The sequence below is a fragment of the Drosophila miranda genome, chromosome XL (assembly GCF_003369915.1).
Source record: "Drosophila miranda strain MSH22 chromosome XL, D.miranda_PacBio2.1, whole genome shotgun sequence".
Lineage (NCBI taxonomy): Eukaryota > Metazoa > Arthropoda > Insecta > Diptera > Drosophilidae > Drosophila > Drosophila miranda.
The window spans coordinates 17,059,830-17,079,583 of NC_046673.1; the positions used below are offsets into that span (position 1 = coordinate 17,059,830).

Below are 19,754 nucleotides of genomic sequence, written 5' to 3' on the forward strand. Positions count from 1 at the left end.
CATTTAGAAGCCTTATAATTGCTTAGCTGATTTTCGCTGTATTTGGCTTGTCCAGCCCATTAAGATGGTTGAAATGCCCGGCCATCTCCTCTCTGCAGCACATCATTTTACCTGGAACGTTCCCTGGCTGCGGCAGCGGTTAACGGCTGGGAACTCACCAAATCCTACCAAAACCACTCAGATCAAACCATCCGTTCAATTGGATTCCAATCAATATACGATTTCGGTTTTGATATTCAAATCAGTGGCGCCGCCAGCCCGATGGCCAAATATGGAAGCATTCAAATGCTGTGCTGCCCACAAAAGTAGGCAATGTTTTTTTAAATGTCCACAAAATGTCGAATGCATGTAGCATACATGTAAATTTCGTGTAGAATTTCCGCTAAATCGATTCAATGTGCTGCTTCCAAATAAAATTAAAAAATTCAAATAAATATTGCATTCTTTTCCTTAGAACTTGGTTATATAAACAGCTAGAATGTGTACGCTCTGCTCCAATAGGACTGTATGTGAATATTGTTTATAATTTGCAGAGGGTTTGCAAAATACAATTAAATATTGCTTTAAATCCATACAAATTCTCTAGAGCTTGTAATATTTATAATGCTTCTGCATATTATAATACAAGAAATTTCCCACCAATCCTTCATGTTCTCAATATATAAATTTATTGATTTTCTGTGTGGGGGGGGTGGGGAGGTGCGTTTGCACATTCGACAAAAAAAATACAATACAATAATTAAATAAATGTAAAGTTAAAATAAATGCTAAAAAGCTAGCTATTGCTGTTCCTGCTGCCTGCTTTCTGCTGGCCAAAACAGATCTGAGCGATCCCATATAGGGAATATGGATACCCACCATTTGGCCAGTACAAAACCAGACCGGAAACTTTTGCTAGAGCTAAACATTTTTCTGACTAAATGCTGACTAAAGTCTAACGATAAAACGTATCTAAGCTGCATAATAATAATAAACATTAAACACAATTGATCATGGTTCGGGGGCTTGGGGATAATACAAATAATACAAATAAGAATAGTAGTCGCACAACAAAAATCAATGCGGATCAGAAGGGAGGACAGAGCTAATTTACAAATCTATACACAATTCTGGGGAACAGAGGACAAACTACGGGACGGGGGGACGGGGGGGACTATAGGGGATAGGGGATAATAGTTACACCTGAAGCTTAAGGTTACGCTCTTGTGGTTTTTATCTAGTTTTGGCGTCATTGAGCGGCGAGCACGATGGCAGACAGACATCTCTGACTTCTCCTCCAGCAACTCCGTATGCCGCTGTAGACAAATCACATCCAGCACATCACAGGCAGATTTTACGTACAAGTAGATATGTAAAAAAAAATGCTAATACCTAATATCTAATAGCTACTACTACTAGTGTATATAATATATCGATGTGTGTGTGTGTGTGTGTGTATCCCATCCATTGATTCCCATTCGTTAGATGCCCGTCTCGGCGATTCCTTCGTCATCTGTAAGAGTTTCCAAGGGCAATATGTTATAAACTCACTTCAATATTCATTTTCAGTTGAAAGATCAAAACACAATGCTAAGAAAGACATTCATTCCAACAATACACATAGGCAGAGTGGGACATTAACCGGAAGTTGCTGGTGCATAAATAATATACTTCTTGGTGCGTGTATCTGTGTGCGTGTGTGCAGGTGTGCGTGTGTGCGTGTGTTATATACAATTCTCGTGTGGACTGGCGTTTGTTAGAATTTTGTGTTGTGTTTTGGCGTTGCGTTGGTTTATTTTGTTTAGTCTTTGGCCAAAAGTTGAATGCGTTATTGCGTAAGAAAAGCGTAAGTCCTAATCGAAATCTATATTTTGTTGTTTTGTTTTTAGCAGCAACAGCAGGCAATTGTTGCTCTTGCTTGGTCTTGGGTCTTGGGTCTTTGGTCGTGTGGTTCTGCTTGCTTTGTTGTGTGTGTTCGTGGGTGGATAGTGTAGGATAGTGTTGTGTGTGTGTGCGTGTGTGTGTGGGTGGGTGGGTGGGTGGGGTACAAACCTAAAAGCGGACCTTTCTCTTATCACTACCACCATCCATCCTCATCAGCCTCGCGACGCTTGGCCCCAACTCCATCTTCCTTGTCCCCGTCTTCGTCATCGTCATCGTCGTCATCATCTTCGTCGGTCTCTGCATCGGACTTGGGGCAAATCCTTCCCTGGTCACGCTGTTTGTGCTGTTGCTGCTGCTGTTCCTGATGATCCACCTGATCCTCACTAATACTGCTACTGCTGGCTGTCGACAATGTGGCTGTCGTCTCATTGTTCAATGGCTGCTGATCATCATCATCGTCATCATCGTCCTCCTCGTCGTCTTCCTCAGCTTCCTCCGGATCAGCTTCTTCATTCGGTTTAATGATTATGTCCGATAGGGCTACACCTGTCATCGCGTGCTCCTCCTCCTGCTTTCCCATCAGCTCCTGGTCCAACTCCTCGGCCAGTGCCAGTGATGCCCTCAAGGTCTTGGCTCCCATGGCTGCTCCGAGGGTTCCCATTTTGGGTTTCATTTGCTGTTGCTGCTGCTGCTGCTGCAGTTGCTGATTCGGGCGCTCTAAGTAAATTTTAGTCACTTTTTTTTGCGTTTTTCGATTGCAGGAGAAGCAGTTTTTTTTTTTAATTTAAAAGTGGATTTATGCATGTGTGTGTGTGTGTGTGTTTGTGTGTGTAGAGGGGGTTAGACATGTGTGTGTGTGTGTTGGTGAAGAGAAAGAAGAAAATAAATTATTGAAAAATATTATTTTGTTAGTTACAATTTTGTTTGTTTTGAAAAATCAAAATATTTCCATCAAAAAACCACCAAAAAACAAAAAAAAACGGAAAGCCCAATTCCAGAACTTTAAAAGTTTGTCTGTGTGTATGTCTGTGTGTGGGGGAGGGGTGGGGTAGTGGGCGGGGCAAAACAATATTTGCTATATACAGAGCATTTGTTTTAGGGCGGGATTTTCTGGGTTAAACCATCAAAAATAATCATCAAAATGCCTCCAAAACAAGAATAGGAAGAAAGAGCAAAGATTGGAACGGGAAAAGTGTAAGGAGCAAGAAGTGTATGGGGGGGAAAGTAGCCGTAACTCAGGAGAAGGGATCATAAAGGCAACAATAAAAAGAGAAAGATAAAGAGAAATAGAAATACAGCTCCCACATACGGATGCATACGGGCGGTACACCACAACACTCTTCGCGCAACAGTCAAAGTGGACTCACCCTCGTAGCCGTCATTGGCATGCAGCTCCAAAGAATCGGCCAGCAGATGCTCCTTCCCCTCGAGCACCGCCAGCAGGCACACATGGATGCACACATACTGCTGCTCCGTCTGCACCATAAAAACGCGCTCTGCAATAACAACAACAAAAACAAGAACCAAAAAATAGTTACATTGGATTCAATTTCTACTATTTCTTCTTCGTCTTAGAAGCCTTTAGAAGCTCTTCCTCACCCTTGCGCATGGCAAACACAATGCCAAAAATATCCACATAGTCGGACTTGTGAATGTGCTGCAGTATCCGATCGAGGGCAATGAAAGTGCCCGATCTTCCGACGCCTGCGCTGCAGTGGACAATAATGGGACGCATATCGGTGCCGATGGCGTCGCGAAAGGCGCGCACGAAACGCACCAGCGACTGCGGCGGCTCCGGCACCCCAAAGTCCGGCCAAGTGGTGAAGTGGAAGTGCCTCATGATCCGCGATTCGCAGTTCTGCAAAGAGGAGGAGCGGAGGATAAGCGTCAGAGAACATTTGAACGATGAATCGCTGTTAGAGGGAACTCACCCTGGAGACCATGAACTCGGAGATGCTCCAGTCCCGGAAATGCGTATCGACGATCAGTTGGACCTTAATGTCGCCATAGAACATGGCCACACGATCGACAGGCCAGTACTGGTCGCACTTCTCGCGCCCCTTCTCGAAGCAGCGCGTCAGCATGACAATGGCCCGCGAGTTGCTCTCCCAGCACATGCGCCAGAACTCCTCGCGCGTCGAATGCAGCGGTCCCTGGGTGACGATGAACTCACGCGGCGAGTTATGGCCGGGCATGTAGTTGGCGTTGATGTAGTCCGAGCCATCGTCATCGTCCACCGGCTGCAGCTTGAAGCGCGAATGGTCGTAGGGCAGGATGTTGGTGAAACGATTCTTTGGCCGGTTGCACGGCAGATTGGCGAAACTGCAGGCCTGATCGCGTCCCACATGCTTCAGCTCCTCAAACTCCTCACTGAAGCGAAAGTCCGAGTCGGCGGACATCAGTCGGTAGTGCTCCCCAAAGTCCTTCACATGAATGGGCCGATTGGGCGTCACATAGCCCTCGGGCAAGGCGGCTAGCTCGTCCTGCATCCGCGACAGCTTGGAGGCGCGACGAATAAGATGACAGCGCCGCTGGCAGTACGCCACCAGCAGAATGGCGGCAATCAGAGCCAGCGACAGCATCGTGACCACCACAATGAGGGTGTCGTTGCGCTCCGTTGTGATGGGCACACTGTATGCGGTGTCCGTGAACTTGTCGTCGTCGGTGAAGGCACGCACCTTGATCCGGTACGTGGTGCCCGCTCGCAGCGGCCCATTGCAATATCCCGTCCTATGTTTATCGCAGTTGGCCGATCCGATCGTAAAGTGCTCCAAGAGGGAGCCACCCATGGAGCTCATGCTGCTCCTGACGACACGCGCGTCCGCCGAGGCCACCCCAGAGGCGGCGGCAAAGGGATTGTAAGGCTCGATGGCCTGATAGGGCAACCACACTGTATACGACTGCACGTCCTGCCAGCTGGGCATCTCCAAGCCAGAGGCATTCTTGCCCACATCCTCCGCCACAATGATCGTGTAGAAGCGCACCAGCCCATGGGCATTGGAGAAGTAGCTCTGCCGGTAGCTGATCTCAATGGTGCTGCTCGTCCGCCCCACCTCCAGGGGCGTAACACTCGGCTCGGGAACGGGGGGCGCCAGAATGGGCATCAGCTGGACATGCTCTCGCTCGGCGCCGAAGCCCAAGGCGGATTTCGCTTGAATGCGAAAGATGTACTTGTTGCCGGGCACCAGGCTATCGATCCGCCCATGGGTGGCGTTTGCCGGGAACTCCTGGCTGGCCACAATATCCGCCGCATCGTCGATATTCTGGCAACTGATGCGGAAATAATCGATGGGCCCGTGCTGTTCACGTGGCTCCAGCAGCCACACGAAACTCACCTCCGCGGGCTGCACATCGCTGGGCTGGAAGTAGTCGACGCGGCCGGGTGGCGCGGCCAGTGTCTGATAGCTGGCCGAGATCGGGGCACTGCTGCGCATCAGGGTGGGCGGCGACTGACCATCCTCTCGGCCCGTGCTGCTGCTGCTGGTGCCGCTGCTCCCGGAGCGCACAACCACCGTAAAGGTATAGTTGTGGTACGGTCGTAGTCCATGGAGCGTTATCTGTGTCAGCCTCGTGACATTCTGCAGCAGCTGCGGTGCCTCCTCGTCGGCGCTGAGATACTGCAGCTCAAAGTCGGTGAACTCCCCCGCGGGCGCCGTCCAGCGCAGGCTGATCTCACGGGCCGCCACCTGTGTGGCCTCCAGGCCGCTGATCGGCAACGGATGGAGCCTGTACAGCCGCTGGATGGGCAGGCTGGCCACGCCACCGCTCACCGTCCACACGGTCACATTGTACAGACGACCCGGCGATAGACCCGAGAATGTCAGCTTGCGCTCCGTATCGTTGGCCATCTTCTCCTTGTCCTTGATCTGGGGATCGCCCATCGAGAAGCGATAGATGTCGAAACGTGTGCTCGACGCCGGTGTCGGGGTGTAGCTCAATGTGATGGTCTCCTCCTCGCCATTGCCATTGCCGTTGCCATCGCTTTCGGCCTGCTCCGTCCCGCCTGCTCGGGCATTCGAAATGAACACATCCGACTGGATCAGAGGCATGGTGCGCGTAGAGAGGTGCGTGACACCCGATCGTATGCCATTGGAGCTGGCCTGCACCTCGAATTTGTACTGTCTGCCGGGCGACAAATCCTCAATGGGTATCCGCACGCTGGGCGATGTCACTAGAAGAAGAAATAACGGATTACAGAATAGAGATTTTCACTAAAGAGAAGGCAAGGCGCCTCTTGCGCGCATCAACGTACAATCCTCCAGCTGTGTGACATTCTTGTATTCGACGTGATCCCCCTCATCGGTGGGCCACCACTTGAGGGTATAGTAGTCGATGTGTCCATCGGGACGGGGCCATTCGAGGGTGAGATTGCGCGAGTCGACCAGCGGCACCACATTCGACACTGGATGGGGCGGCATGGTGACGTTCAGCTCCAATGGACTGGGACTCTCCACGCCAAAGCTGATGGTGTTCACTTGGATGAGATACCGCTCCCCGTAGTGCATGTCCTCGATGCGGGCATGACTCTCATGGACATTGGCCAGCCGCTGCCATGGCGATGCAGCCGTGCGATAGCGCACCACATACTCGCTGAAATCGCTGCCCTCCGGCGGCTGCCAATGGAGCACCACCAGATTTGTGTGCACCGTCTGAAGTGTGAGATTAAGCGGCGGTTTGGGAACTATAGCGGAAGAGAACGACACAGATTAGCGATTCTGGCGGAGGGCGTAGGGCGGAGCAAAGAGGAGGATGCACTCACAGACAGCTTGGAAGTAGGAGTGCGGTTCACTGCGTATGCCATGACTGATGGCATACACCTTGATCTCATAGCCGGAGCCCGCGTGCAGATAGTTGATCGTCAGCCCCGTCTCATTGGTGGCTATGGTGCGCTCCTCGCGCGTGCCATTCCGCTGGTAGTGCACCTCGTAGCGATCCTGCTGTGAATTCACATCGCTCTTCCAGCTGATATTCAGGCCCAAGGGTATGCTGCGCAGCTCCTGGATGATGGGCGCTGCCGGCCGAGTGTAGCGTGTGATGTACGTGACATTCGAGGCGACGCCATTCGAGAGGGCCTGCACCCCGACCAGATAGCGCCTACCCGCCTGCAGAGAGTCCAGCGTGTACTCTGTGAGCGCGGTGTCTATCACCGTGTCCAGAGCTGATGGAGCGGAATGGAGCGATGCCACAGCCACCTCACTGTCGTTCGTTTGCTCATGGTATCTGCAAGAGAACCGAAAAAGAAAAGGAGATGCATCATTCATCGAAGCTTGGCTATAAATATCTATTGTATTCTCACCTGATGCGATACCCGTCCTGTTTGCCCGTCTCCGCCGGCTCCCAAGAGACGTGCAGCGCATTGCTGCGATCGTCCAGGAAACCGCCCAAGAAGCGTACGGGTCGTGGACGCAGCGTCACCACCGCAGTGGCCGGCCACGAGTTGACATTGTCGGCAATGGTCTTCACCACCACATCGTAGGTGCGTCCCGGCTCCAGGATATCGGGGTAGTCGAAGGTGACGCTGGCGGCGTCCGTGCGAGGCACATTGAAGATTCGCCGCGATGTCGACAACATCACCTGGTAGCCATCGAATTCGCTGTAGGTGCGCGGCGGTTCCCATCGCACCCGGAACGAGCTGGACGTGGTGTGGGCCTCGTCAAAGGTCACATTCAGTACGCGCTCCGGCACCGTGAGGTAGCGTGCTGTGGTCGGCACAGACGAGGTCTCATCCTCGGACACCGTCTGCACGGATATATTATATTCCCGCCCTGGGACGAGGCCCTTGAATGCCGCCTGCGCCGGACCCGGCGGCTCGCCCTCGCGCTCCACATAGAGCACACTCTCGATGGCATCGTCCGGCGTGATCGAGACCTTGTAGTGAGTGTAGATGCCGGCCGGAAACGGCGGCTGCCACAGCACCAGGAGCGTCGTCTCGTTCCGGAACCACACAATGAACTTCCCCGGCGTATTCGGCTCTGTGTGTGTTCGAGGTGACGCAGGTAGACGGAAATGGAATGGACGGACACACACGAAAGAGGTTGAAGGGAGAGATATGATGTGCATGAGATAGATGATATTTTATTTTAGGTTGCTACAAAACTATCTACTATCTACAGGTTTAGCTTTTGTTCCAATTGCAGCTCGTTTGGCGCAGAAATTTCCCATAAGCATAATGGATCGATATTTAATCGATAAATCGTCAGTAAATATTAGAAAAATCATAAATAAATGAACTATAAATACACAATCGATAAATCATCAATATATAATCGATATATCGTCAGTAAATAATCGAAAAATCACAAATACATGAACTATAAATACACAATTGATAAATCCTCAATATATATACGATATATCGTCAGTAGACAATCGAAAAATCGCAAATACATGATCTACAAACCAATAATAGACAATCGATTAAGAATCAATCAAATCTACAAATCAATGTACCTACATGTCATCGATAAACGATTAATATTTAAGCGATAAGTCAAAAATATGTTAGCACAAACATATAATCAAGAAATTATCAATTCATAATCGATAAATCATCGATAAAGCATCAATAAATAATCTTCAATACATAATCTATCGATAAACAATCTATTGCGTTCAAATATGGGAAATATCATCGCCGAATGCAAATGCGAACTTGCTGCTAATGGAACTGAGGTATAAGCCTGGTTAGGTCAGGCGTAAAAGGTGTAAAGCAGTGCAGGGGGCAAAGGTTACAAGAAGTTTAGTAAGCGAGCTATTGATGGGACAAAAAACACAAAACACAAAACAGAAAACACAAATAAAGACGCATCACGCCCGCATCACAGTGGCCCCTAAATTCACGGGCATTCCCCACATTCCCAATTGAATTATGGCGCCACTGCACGAGAGCATTAAGTGAGTAAGGGATCTGTGTATCAGCCATTTATTAGCAACAAACCGAACAGAAAAACAACTAACTAAAGAAACGTGTGGTGTATGGTTTGTGGTGTGTGGTCTATGGGAGGGTTACCTGCTCCAATAGATGCTCCAATCTCTATCCAGAGATACTCCCTGGGAGTGCATTAAAGTGACAAAAAGGCAACATGACAAGAACACAGGATTGCGAGACATTTTGTGGGGGTTTCAGAGAGTAGGCACAGTGAGAGAAAGAGAGAGATAATTATGGTGTTAGTCAGATGAGTATTCAGGATCATCCATCACCGGATAGCCAGATTGCCAGACTGCCAGATTGCATATTAGGTATTAAGATTACACATTAATTATTACAGTTCACCGGATTATATGCCGTAGATTAACAGAACGTTTGTGGTTACGGTGACGGTTACGGTTGTGGTTACGGTTACGGTTACGGGTGATTAAAAGTTACACTTGCTGCCGGGACTGTGGGTGCCGCCCGTCCGCGACTTACTTGTGGTGAAGTTGCGACTCGTGTAGGCCACCGACTCTTTGCCCTGGTAGATGGTATAGGCCTGCACTTGGTAGCTGCCGCCCGGTGTCAGCTCCTTGACCGACAACTGGAGCGTCTCTCTGTCGTCCAGCGCATAGCTCCGATTGAAGGGCAGATCGGTGAGACCCAGCACCTTGATCCGAAAGCCCGAATAATTGCCCGTCCTTGGGGGCTTCCATGTGATGAATGCGCTCTTGCTGGAGCGCAACTGTACGCTCAGACTCGCTGGCGGATCGGGAGCTATTCAAATGGAATCGAATGGTGGATGGGTGAGAAAAGTTCTCTCAAAAACCGTAAACTCCGATTATCCTCACCTGTTGTGATGTTCACCGTCCAGGTGAGCAGCTCCTGGTGCGTGGAGTTTGTGTAGTACAGCCAGAAGTTGTACTCGGTGCCGGGCAGGGCGCGGGAGAACTTGATGTCCTTGCCAATCTCGCTGGCCGGTATCGTGGTGTTCGGTTCCGGATAGCCAAACGGCGGACTGTAGTCGATCCTGTAGAAGGCATTGTCATTGCTGCTCGCATTGGGGACATTGATCACCAGATCGGCTCCACTCGAATACTGTAAAGGAGCAAAACGAAAGTGTGAGCAGAGATTGAGATAATTTAGGTTGGTTGGTGATCCCCATGACCGATATATCGATATAATCATTATATGAAAGATAATTCATCGATATATTGATAAGGCGTCAATCTACAATCGATTGATCATCTATTCGTAGCCGATAAATCATCGAAAAATCGATTAATCACTAAAAATTATAAATCATAGATACATAATCGATACTTAATATATCGATAGATAAATCATAAAGCAAAAATCTATATATAATAATTCAATGCCTCGGTGTATCGATTTTTCATCAAAACGATCGATTTTCTTTTATATCTGAGGCAGTATTAATACTCCCTAGTCTTTATTTGTGTGCTGGATCGTGTTCCACCTTCATAACTGACCTACATCGCCCGCTGCAATAGCTGCAATCGCTGCCATCGTTCCTCCACATTAATCGCTAGAGATAACGATGACAGCACCCCGTGGATTCCCCTCTTTCGACTGACTGTCAGAGTATCAGTAGGTGGGTGACTCATGGGCAAACGGGGCGATTGCATCTCGTGCCAGGCAGTAATAAATTACACGAGTATATGCAGCACCCAACCGTCCGTGGTCCGTGATCCGTGGTGGCGTTTGTGGGAGGTCTAGCCTCGACATCCAGTTATCGTTCATTCTGTGTGGCCTTTGGAATGACCATCTATGTACTATATGCATGCTGGTATATGAGGGTACGTTCAATGGCTATACTATATATGCCCCAATAGCCTTGGGGAGGCAGCATCAGCAGATCTATCTATACTATATCAATCTTTATTTCTGCTCTCGATTCACCTGGATCTATCTTGGGGACTTGGAGATATCCGATCATTGCACACAAAAATAATTAATCAAAGTCACAAATTAGCAGAAAAAAGTACATACATATATTCCATTTCTTTGTTGTTTTGTGATTTTCGGGATTATCGCGAAACTTGATAATTTACTGCGGCTGCTGCCCCCGAATCATCTGATGGGAGATATATGTATGTACGTACGGGTGATCCGATGATCGGATAATGACGCTAATCACGTTCCAAAGATCGTTGTTCGAATATTAAGCCATGACACGTCCGATTCCGATTCCGAGTCCGAGTCTGACGTCATCGGACTTTCGGTTATCAGATTAGAGGGATCTTCGAGCAATAGGATAGACTCCGAAACAGTTTTCAATGGAATTTCCTCGGTGCCTAGGCCGGAAAATGGCAATTGAAATTGCCTTTTCGTTGAGGCCTGTTTTTTTCAACGAATATGGAAGTGAATGCAATTTGAATATGATTTCTCAATTTGCTTTTTGTTTCTTTTTTCTTTACTATTGTTGCTGTTGCATGTCACATGCAACATGATGATTGCATGTGGGAAACGGAAGTTAAATTGGTTTTTTACTCACATTAAGGCAAACAATTAACCCTCCCGCCCACTCCACGCCCACACGCCCACACACACACACGCACACACACATCGACACCTAATTGTTTAGTGCCCGCCCAAATGTGAGAGCACAGCAATAATAAAAGTAGAAATAATAATAATAATGAATGATCTAAAGGCGTCACCGAAATGCAATCGCTATCGTGTGGACTTTGTGTGTTTTCCGATGAGTAACGATAGACGCTTGGAATGGTAATTCGATGCTTATACTATTCAATGTTTGTTTACTATACGAATGCCAAGGCATTAAATGATAGAATATCGCCCATATGGGGTTTCCGTTCCATTCAAAACTCTGCATTCTCTGTACAAATAAAAAATAGGGAGCTCTAATTTTCAAAACTATTCAAAGTAAAAACCGTTCCTTTCTGCAGAGGCCTGTGACGCACGAAATTCCTGGGTAATAAATCTTACAAAATTGGCAACATTTTTGGTGATTTTTTTGGAGAGACTTGTAGGGGAAGAACTTTTATCAAGAATCATCTTAGGAGGAGAACAATAAAGTAGAAATATACCAGAGAAAAAAGCAATACACAAATAAAAGATACCAGATATATACACTAAAAATATCATAAAATATAAAACAAATAAATCAAATCAATTATCATAAATACACAAAAAATGCCATACAAAAAAACTTAAATGCAAGTCGTTTTTAATACATTTTAATCCTACTTTTTTAATCTTTCTTAATTTTTCCTCATTTTTTTAAATTTTTTTTGTTTATTTTGGTTTGCGTTTAAAACTATAAGTATTTTGTTGATGTTTTTTGATTTTTGCCTTTCACTTTTGTGTTTTGTCTTTTTTTTTGTTGTTTTTTAAGTTTGGGGCAATTTTTGGGAAAGTTTTATGTTGCGGCAAAAGTGCGGATCCAAGTGGCAGCTGTCTTTCTAAATGACCTTGAGTATACCTCCAATTCAAATCCCCCCCCCCGCACACCCCCGTCGCAATTGTGCCAAAAAACTTTCCTCAGCCACGTGATGCCCGCGCCCCATCATCGTGTGGTGTGTGGCCATAATTACAAAACTAAATAAAACCACAGTACAAATAACAACCACAAATGTACACAAGTTTATAGTTATAGTTTTAGTTAGTAATAGTGTGCAAAATAGTGCGGAGCCCAAAGATACATAAATACATTCAAAATATCGTGTCACAGAAAATCAAAGCAAAACCGAGCCACAAATCCACGAAAAAAAAAAAAGGAAAAAGAAAACCAGATCGGGCCGAAGCTGTTGATACCCTTTGATACCCTCTGATACCCGATAGTGCAACAGAGGAACTCTGATCAATGATAAATGGTATAAATTCAGTATAAATTCCGTATATATTCAGTATAAATTCAGAATACCCTACACTGAAAAGAAAGTGTATGCCGAAACGGATAGATAAATAAATAGCAAATAAACGCAACTCAAATCGAAATCGCAAATGGAAGGAATGCGTGCGTTCAAATTGGTGTTTTTTTTGTTGTATTTTTTTTCGTAGTTTGTAGGAGCCCCCTCCTACTTTGGGGAAGTATTTTTTGCTGCTTTTTCGAGTGCCAGTTGCGTCCCGTTGCTAATTATTTATATGGCCAAAATAGAGCCAGTGAAGAGAGGGGGGCCCCCACCCCACGCATACAAGGGAGAGCGAGAGAGAGATGGCGAGATAGATATCCAAATATGCGAAAGCACAAAAAACCAGTTACGCGAGCGTAACAAAGCTGCGAATGATATACGATTGCGTATATACCCTATATACGTGTGACGTTTATTAGCGGTATAAATTACCCTAAACAAACGGACACAAGCAAAGACCTTTCAACACGAGCAATCATCAAACGATAAGTCATCAATAATCGATATAACCTCAGCGATAATTCATTAGAAATCCCACAACCAGAGACCAATCGGCACGGGCAAGATTTCGGCATTAATCGATTACCATATCGATATACGAACAAACCCAGTCTTTATATATTATAGTATATCTAGTCAAAAACTGTTAAATCCTTTTGATAATCATATATTCACGTTTCCCTCTCATGCCACATGCATTCCCCTTCTTGTTTTTTGCAGTGTATCTTATGGTATTTGTGTTTTTTTTATTTTGTATTCAATAAACAAATTGCCGTTTAATGCAACTCCAACCTCCCCGGAGAGGGCCAGGGGCAGGGGTAGGGGGAGGGTGGAGCCTTCAATGGTGGACAAGCAGAGCAATTGAAGCAAATCTTACGATTTCAGTGCGATTTTGTACAGTTTTGTTGTTGTTGTTGTTTAGTTCAGGTCGAGTCGAGTCGAGTCTTGGCCCAGTTTTTGGTCAGCAATTAATATGCAATTAATGAATTACAGAGAGGGAGAGATAGAGAGAGAGAGACAGGTTAAAGATCAGAGCCAACCGGTGATACAGAAGGAGAACTACATTTGAGATCCAATGCATGTTGTCACAGTTTCTAACAGAACTCGTTTTCAGGAACTTCCAAGAAAATTCTCGATAAATCAATCACATGGCGTAGTGTTCGAATATTATCGTATAAAGGAAAGAAACGAATTCTATTTTTCCACCACGGCACGAGTGGATTGGCTCTCTCCTCGAATCGTTGTTTGAGTTTTCCATTTACACCGCAAAATAATTTACTGCTAAATGTGGGATTTCTCCCCGTTTCGTTGTTGTCTGTGTCTATATTTAAAATATCACCTCATAGGGGGCGGGGGAGAAAGGCAAGAGACAACCATTGCACCTTCCCACCTTCCACCCATCAATTGTTGCCACTGTTTCAAAAAGGGAATGACAACAGTTGACTGTCATTCTGTATTTCTCCTACCCTCCCGCTTTCCCCCAGACAGTTCTGATCCGAGCCGACTCTATCCGTGGAGAAGGTACAGTTTTGTGGAATTTGGAATGCGATCGACTGACTCCACCCAAAAACAGAGACAGAAACAGAAACAGAGAGAAGGAAGTGAATGGGAAGATGGGGTAGCAGTGCACTTGCGCCCTGCATTCCAATTAGCAGTAAATATCTTTTCTCCATCTCCAACTTCACTCCTTCTTTGGCATCGCATAAACATTGGAGAGAACGTAGAAGATCACAAAAACAGAAGCACAAGAACCAGCAGAAGCAGAAGCAGAGGGAGAAGGAGGAGGGAGCAAACAGAAGCCAAAGCAGCAGTAGAAGTAGAAGGAGGAGTCGATTGCAATTAATGAAGTCCTAAAGAGTTCTTTAAGTTTTCCATTTTGTTTGTTCTTCAAATCATAAACAAAACAAAAAAAGAAAGACTGGCAGAGACTGAGAGATTCGAGTGGAGTATTTAAGAGTGTGGAATCGCTTCACTTTGGGGTTTCTTTTCGGTTCGGTATTTTAGGGGAATGTTTGGGTTAGTTTCCCCCTCAACGCTTGACACAGTTCTGCGGATGGTAATGGAGATGGGAGTTGGGAGATGGGATTGGGGTTGGGAGAGAGAAACTTAATTGCCGGCAATGTATGTTTGATCTCCTTCCAAAAGTTAAACCTTTAAAATACAAATATAGCCCTAACGAACTTCCCCCCGTATTGATCGCATGCGGTATTTGTGGGACACACATTTGTTTTCGGGGTAACGCTTCGCTGATGTCATCGTTAGTTTTTTTTTTTATTGTTTTTTTGGACGCTTTCCGTCAAGTTCAAGCGATAAGCCGGCACGTAATGACCCACGATCCGCAATCGCAAGAAAATGTTCAGATAAAAATTAAAGCCAAAAGCTAAAGTCAAGGCGACGGCGACGCACGTGAAGTTATTCAAGAATTTTCAAACACAAAAAACCAAAAAAAAAACGTTATTAAACGAAGAGCAAATCAGTTCGGAGGCTAAGAGATCGGTTAAGGAAAATCACAAGAAAGAAAAAAAGGAAAGGCGGATCAGAACCAACCTTGAGTTTTACTTGCATTTGCTCCTTATTATTGTTTTTTTTTTTTTCTTGTCGTTGGCTTTTGTTTTATTGTTGTTTTTTTTCCCCCCAACAATGCGACAACAATGCAAAACGAAACGAAACGAGTTTTGTAAACGAAATAATAATAAAAAGAAATTGAATAAAGGGTAAAGGCCTGAAGATGGGAAAGATCGAACGAAGCTTGGACACCCTTCAATCGAGGGAGTGGAATGTTGGCTCTTCTTTGATCTAAAACTCCAGTTCGAACGGGAAATATCGAAATAGTTTGCTTAGAGTTTGTGCAAAACTTGAAAGAGACATTTCCGTTCCATAAATTGGTTGGGGGCCACTCAAAATCGAAAGATGATTATTCACAATTGTTGCATAAAACTGTTGTACAATCTGAAGCTTTCCCCCACGACTGTCTTTTGTCTCTGGGATTTTCTGTGATTCGTTCAAGTACTAGAACTGCCAGCGCAACTACGACGACCAGTTAGACGAGTTCCTAAAATACATCTTATAAAAAAAAAAACACACACAAAAAACCAGCAACAAATATGGCTTACGACTGCTTAAAGATACTATGCATACTTATAGTAAAAGTAGTATGCGAGTATTTTTGGAAAACCCCACTGATAGGGCTGAACGTTAAGCCGTTAACTTTTGTGGGGAGGGTGGAGACTTTTGCACCACCCGCCCGCGCTAGAAACACGTTTTTCAACACTCTTTTTTTTTCTTTCGACTCTTTCACTCACCTGCGGCCAAAATATTGTCAAAATGCTCAACAGAATCCACATGTGTGGATGCGCCTGCGACGGCTGTATCTGTGTGAGTTGTTGTCGCAGCCGTCGTCGTCCATGTGTGTGCTGTTCTGCCTCTGCTGGTGCTTCTTCTTGTTGTTGTGGCTGCGACTGCGGCTGTTGCGCTGCGCAGTCCATATTTCAAGTACAGTAAAACCCGGAGATGTGCGCGATTTTGCTGTTTATTTTGCTATTTTCTGTTATAACATCGTTTGTCATTTGTCCGGATGGCTTTTCCCAGCATCTGTGTGTACTCTATATATGCATGTACATATGTATGTATGGACATGCACTCAACCGGTCATTACTTAATTAATATTGCACTTGTTTTCAATGTGGTAGAGCTGCAAGGGAGAATCGAGAAGTGAAGGGGAAAACGTAACGATAGTAATGTTTGAATTCGATTTTTGATTTTCGTTTATGGGCAAACAAATCTGTAACGTTACTGTCCCATTCTCTCTTACACACGAACACACACAAACACTAAGTTAAACACTAACACACTAGAGCAAACACAAACAGAGGAAGAGAGAGAGAGAGAGAAGTAAACCACATACAAGTGCGTATGCATTGGTATGTGTGGGTTTGAAAAAAAAAAAGGAAAAAGACAGGCATAGACAAGTCCATGGTGTATTGATATCGGGTGACGCCTTTCCGCCTTTGAGCCGCATATTTGATAAGACTCATTCTCTCTTTTTAGCCGCATATGCAGGTGACTTTTGCCAGAGCACGCTCTTTCCATTCCTCACCTTATATAAGTTACAACTTGGACAAGTCAATGCAGGTCGACTGCATTGCACACAGACACATAGTTGTATAAGTACGTGCGCGTCTGGCTATGTACGCGCATGTAACGGCGCTTTACTACAACTACAGTAATCAGTCGCTCAACGGAACACACAAAAAATGCAACGGATAAAATAACCGAGGCATATCCCGACACATATTTTGCATTAGCGAATCCTCATTGTGCCATAATTGATGTGGCTTTACTTCACTTCTCTTCAATGCATTAACGAAGCTTCACTGTAATATTAATGTTGCTGCTGCGGCTGCTACAACTGTTCCTGCACTGCTCTGCTGCATTACGAAATATCAGCAATTACCCGACAATTGTGGCTGCTGCTGCTCCTTTTTCCATTTACTCATTTACACTTTTTGTGCGGGGCTGTTGCCCTCTTCTCCATCTTCTTCACAATAGCACCCCCATTTCTTTGAATGGTTAATAATAATTACATTCAATGCTAATTGCATGCATTTACTCCCCGCAGCAACAACTGTGGCGGCCCTTTCCTCTCGCCCACTCTCTCACTCTCTTCACGCACACATACACACACACGCGTGCACACCAGAGACAACAAAATGCGACGGCGACGGCGCAGCGGCGACGTCATCTTCTGCCCACAAACAAAAAACTATTAAAACTTCACTAGGCATTGTTGCTTCTTCTCCTGTTGATGCATCAATTAAATAAACTAGTCACGTTTCGTTTTTAATGCTTTTAGTACAAAATTGTATATCTTTCAGCTGGTTTTTCGGACGATATACCTGCCACAAATCCCGCCCAACGTCTGCGCACTGGCAGAGACGGCGACAACGGTGGCGGCGGCCGCACAAACAGTAAATCCAAATAAACAACAACGATCGCGTACTAATTCATGCGCGTCGTAAACACTAGGTTCAAAAAAATCCACACAAACAAAAAACAGAAAACGAAACGATCAGTCGAATATTTACCACAAACTTGTTACTAGAGGTGGAGAGCTATCGATGGCACTATCGACACTATCGATGGTAAGGCACTATCGCGCTACTAAACTATCGATGGTTCAATGTTTCGATAGTGGGCGATAGTGGTCGATAGTATGGTTTACCCATCAGCAAAGAAATTTGTGCGCATTTATTCAAAAGAAAGAAATGGATCGCTTCTTTCAAAAAGGTAAGCACTTCGCAAGCAATTAGAAAGTATTTGTACGACATTTTTGACTAATATAAGAAAAATAAAATTTTGGTTTGTATGGAAGTATTTCCAAAGGTCTAATGACAGGAAATTCGCCAAGTGCCTAAATTGGAACAAGGAGTATAAGACCAGTGGAAACACTTCAAACTTGCATGACCACCTAGCTAGGTTACACCCGAATTTGAGGAGCCATACTCCCGATTCCGGCATACCAGCTGCAGATGCTTGTACTGACAGCGAAAACATTGCATCTACAAGCAGCAGTTGCAGATCGAGTATGCGGTCAATGGACTCGTATTTTAAAAGAGCTGTTGTTTATGACGCAAACTCCAAGCGAAAAAAAGACATTGATAAAGTTTTAACAGAGATGGTTGCAAAATATGTGCAGCCCTTTAGTATCGTTGAGAACAAAGGCTTTATCAAATATTCCCAAGTTATGGATCCACGATACAAGCTTCCCAGCCGGACACATTTGAGAGACGTCATGATGGCCAATCTCTTTAAAGGAACTTCGGCGAAATTGTCAACGATTTTGGAGGAGATTTCTGACATTGCTATTATATGCGACTTGTGGACATCAAGTGCCAACTCGAGCTTGTTAACCGTCACGGGCCATTTCGTGCATGAATATGAAATCAAAACCGCATCGTTAGCTACAAGGAAACTGAAAGATGCAACCAATCACCCAGCGCAAAATATTGCAGACACCTTAAAGGATATATTGACATCTTGGAACGTCTTGGATGAATCGGTTTGTATTGTAACTGACAATGCCAGCTCAATGCTAAAAGCATGTGAAAACTTAAAGATCAGAAATCTGCCATGTTGCGCCCACACCATTAATTTGGTGGTCCAAGATGGTTTAAAGCTTGACCATGGCGATGTTTCAAAAGCTTTATTTTCAAAATGTAAAACCATAGTGAGGTTTTTCAAACAAAGTTCTATTGCGAACGAAAAATTAAAATTAGTTCAGGAAAATTTCGCATATACTTTGTTGCAGGAAACCCCAACAAGATGGAACACCTTTCTCATTATGATACAGAGAATATTAGCAACTCATGAATCCATTGCTAGTGTGTTATTATCCACCACAAATGCACCGCTACCATTTACTGCCGTGGAAATAATTGTTTTGAAAGATTTAGAAAAAATATTGTAATTTTTTAAGAAAGTTTCCGAAAAGATTTCTGGTGGGAAATATGTGACAATTTCATTGATACCATTGGCATATGGACTTTATCGTCAAGTCGAAAATCTTTCACCACAGTTAAAAACTGAAGTACGGGAAAATATGAAAAATGCTTTATTGGAGTCGGTTAAAAAACGCCTATCTACATATGAGCAACGGACTGTAATTATGATGGCCACGATATTAGATCCGCGCTTCAAGAAAGATGGATTTCAGCTAAACTCAAATGCTGAACAAGCTTCAGTCTTTCGGAAAGGGTTTTTAGCAAGGCAGGGCAAATTGTCTCTGATAGACGAACAAGGCTCAAGGAAGAAAATGTAAACGGTTTGCTGTTTTTGAATAAAAATCTTTGGTTACATTAGGAAACATACAACAGAATCCAAGATATACAAAAATTTAAATATATATATTAAGAATACAAATATATGAACAATGTACAGAGTTTTTTAACTTTTATTATTTTTAGCTTCTAGTTGGACCGCATATTGCATTTAGAATTGTAATAATGCTTTTAGCATCGAATCAACCGTCTTTTTACACTTTTAAAAACACTTATTTGTATTACGACTATCGACCACTATCGATG

General features: G+C 44.8%; 1 protein-coding gene and 1 long non-coding RNA gene across 6 annotated transcripts; one reads left to right on the forward strand and one right to left on the reverse strand.

The window, feature by feature from the left end:
• Positions 1-645: 645 nt before the first annotated feature.
• Positions 646-18,045, reverse strand: LOC108160052 (tyrosine-protein phosphatase 10D). Of its 5 annotated transcripts, none has more exons than XM_017293922.2 (12): positions 17,757-18,045; positions 15,975-16,363; positions 9,625-9,871; positions 9,272-9,550; positions 7,160-7,835; positions 6,623-7,083; positions 6,116-6,544; positions 3,795-6,034; positions 3,463-3,721; positions 3,231-3,359; positions 2,032-2,598; positions 646-1,492 (listed from the first exon to the last, which is right to left on the reverse strand). In XM_017293922.2, the coding sequence occupies exons 2-11, from the start codon at positions 16,155-16,157 to the stop codon at positions 2,057-2,059; spliced, it is 5,445 nt and encodes a 1,814-aa protein (XP_017149411.1). In that variant the 5' UTR covers positions 16,158-16,363; positions 17,757-18,045; the 3' UTR covers positions 646-1,492; positions 2,032-2,056. The 5 variants fall into 5 exon arrangements, with proteins under 5 accessions (XP_017149411.1, XP_017149577.1, XP_017149493.1 ...); XM_017294088.2 differs by lacking the exon at positions 17,757-18,045 and adding an exon at positions 17,568-17,721 and having other exon boundaries at positions 2,032-2,580; XM_017294004.2 differs by lacking the exon at positions 17,757-18,045 and adding an exon at positions 17,568-17,721 and having other exon boundaries at positions 2,044-2,598.
• On the forward strand, positions 17,864-19,610 carry LOC108161747. The gene is made up of 2 exons (XR_001775511.2): positions 17,864-17,958; positions 18,044-19,610. It is a non-coding gene; the product is annotated as an uncharacterized LOC108161747 (long non-coding RNA).
• Positions 19,611-19,754: the final 144 nt, after the last annotated feature.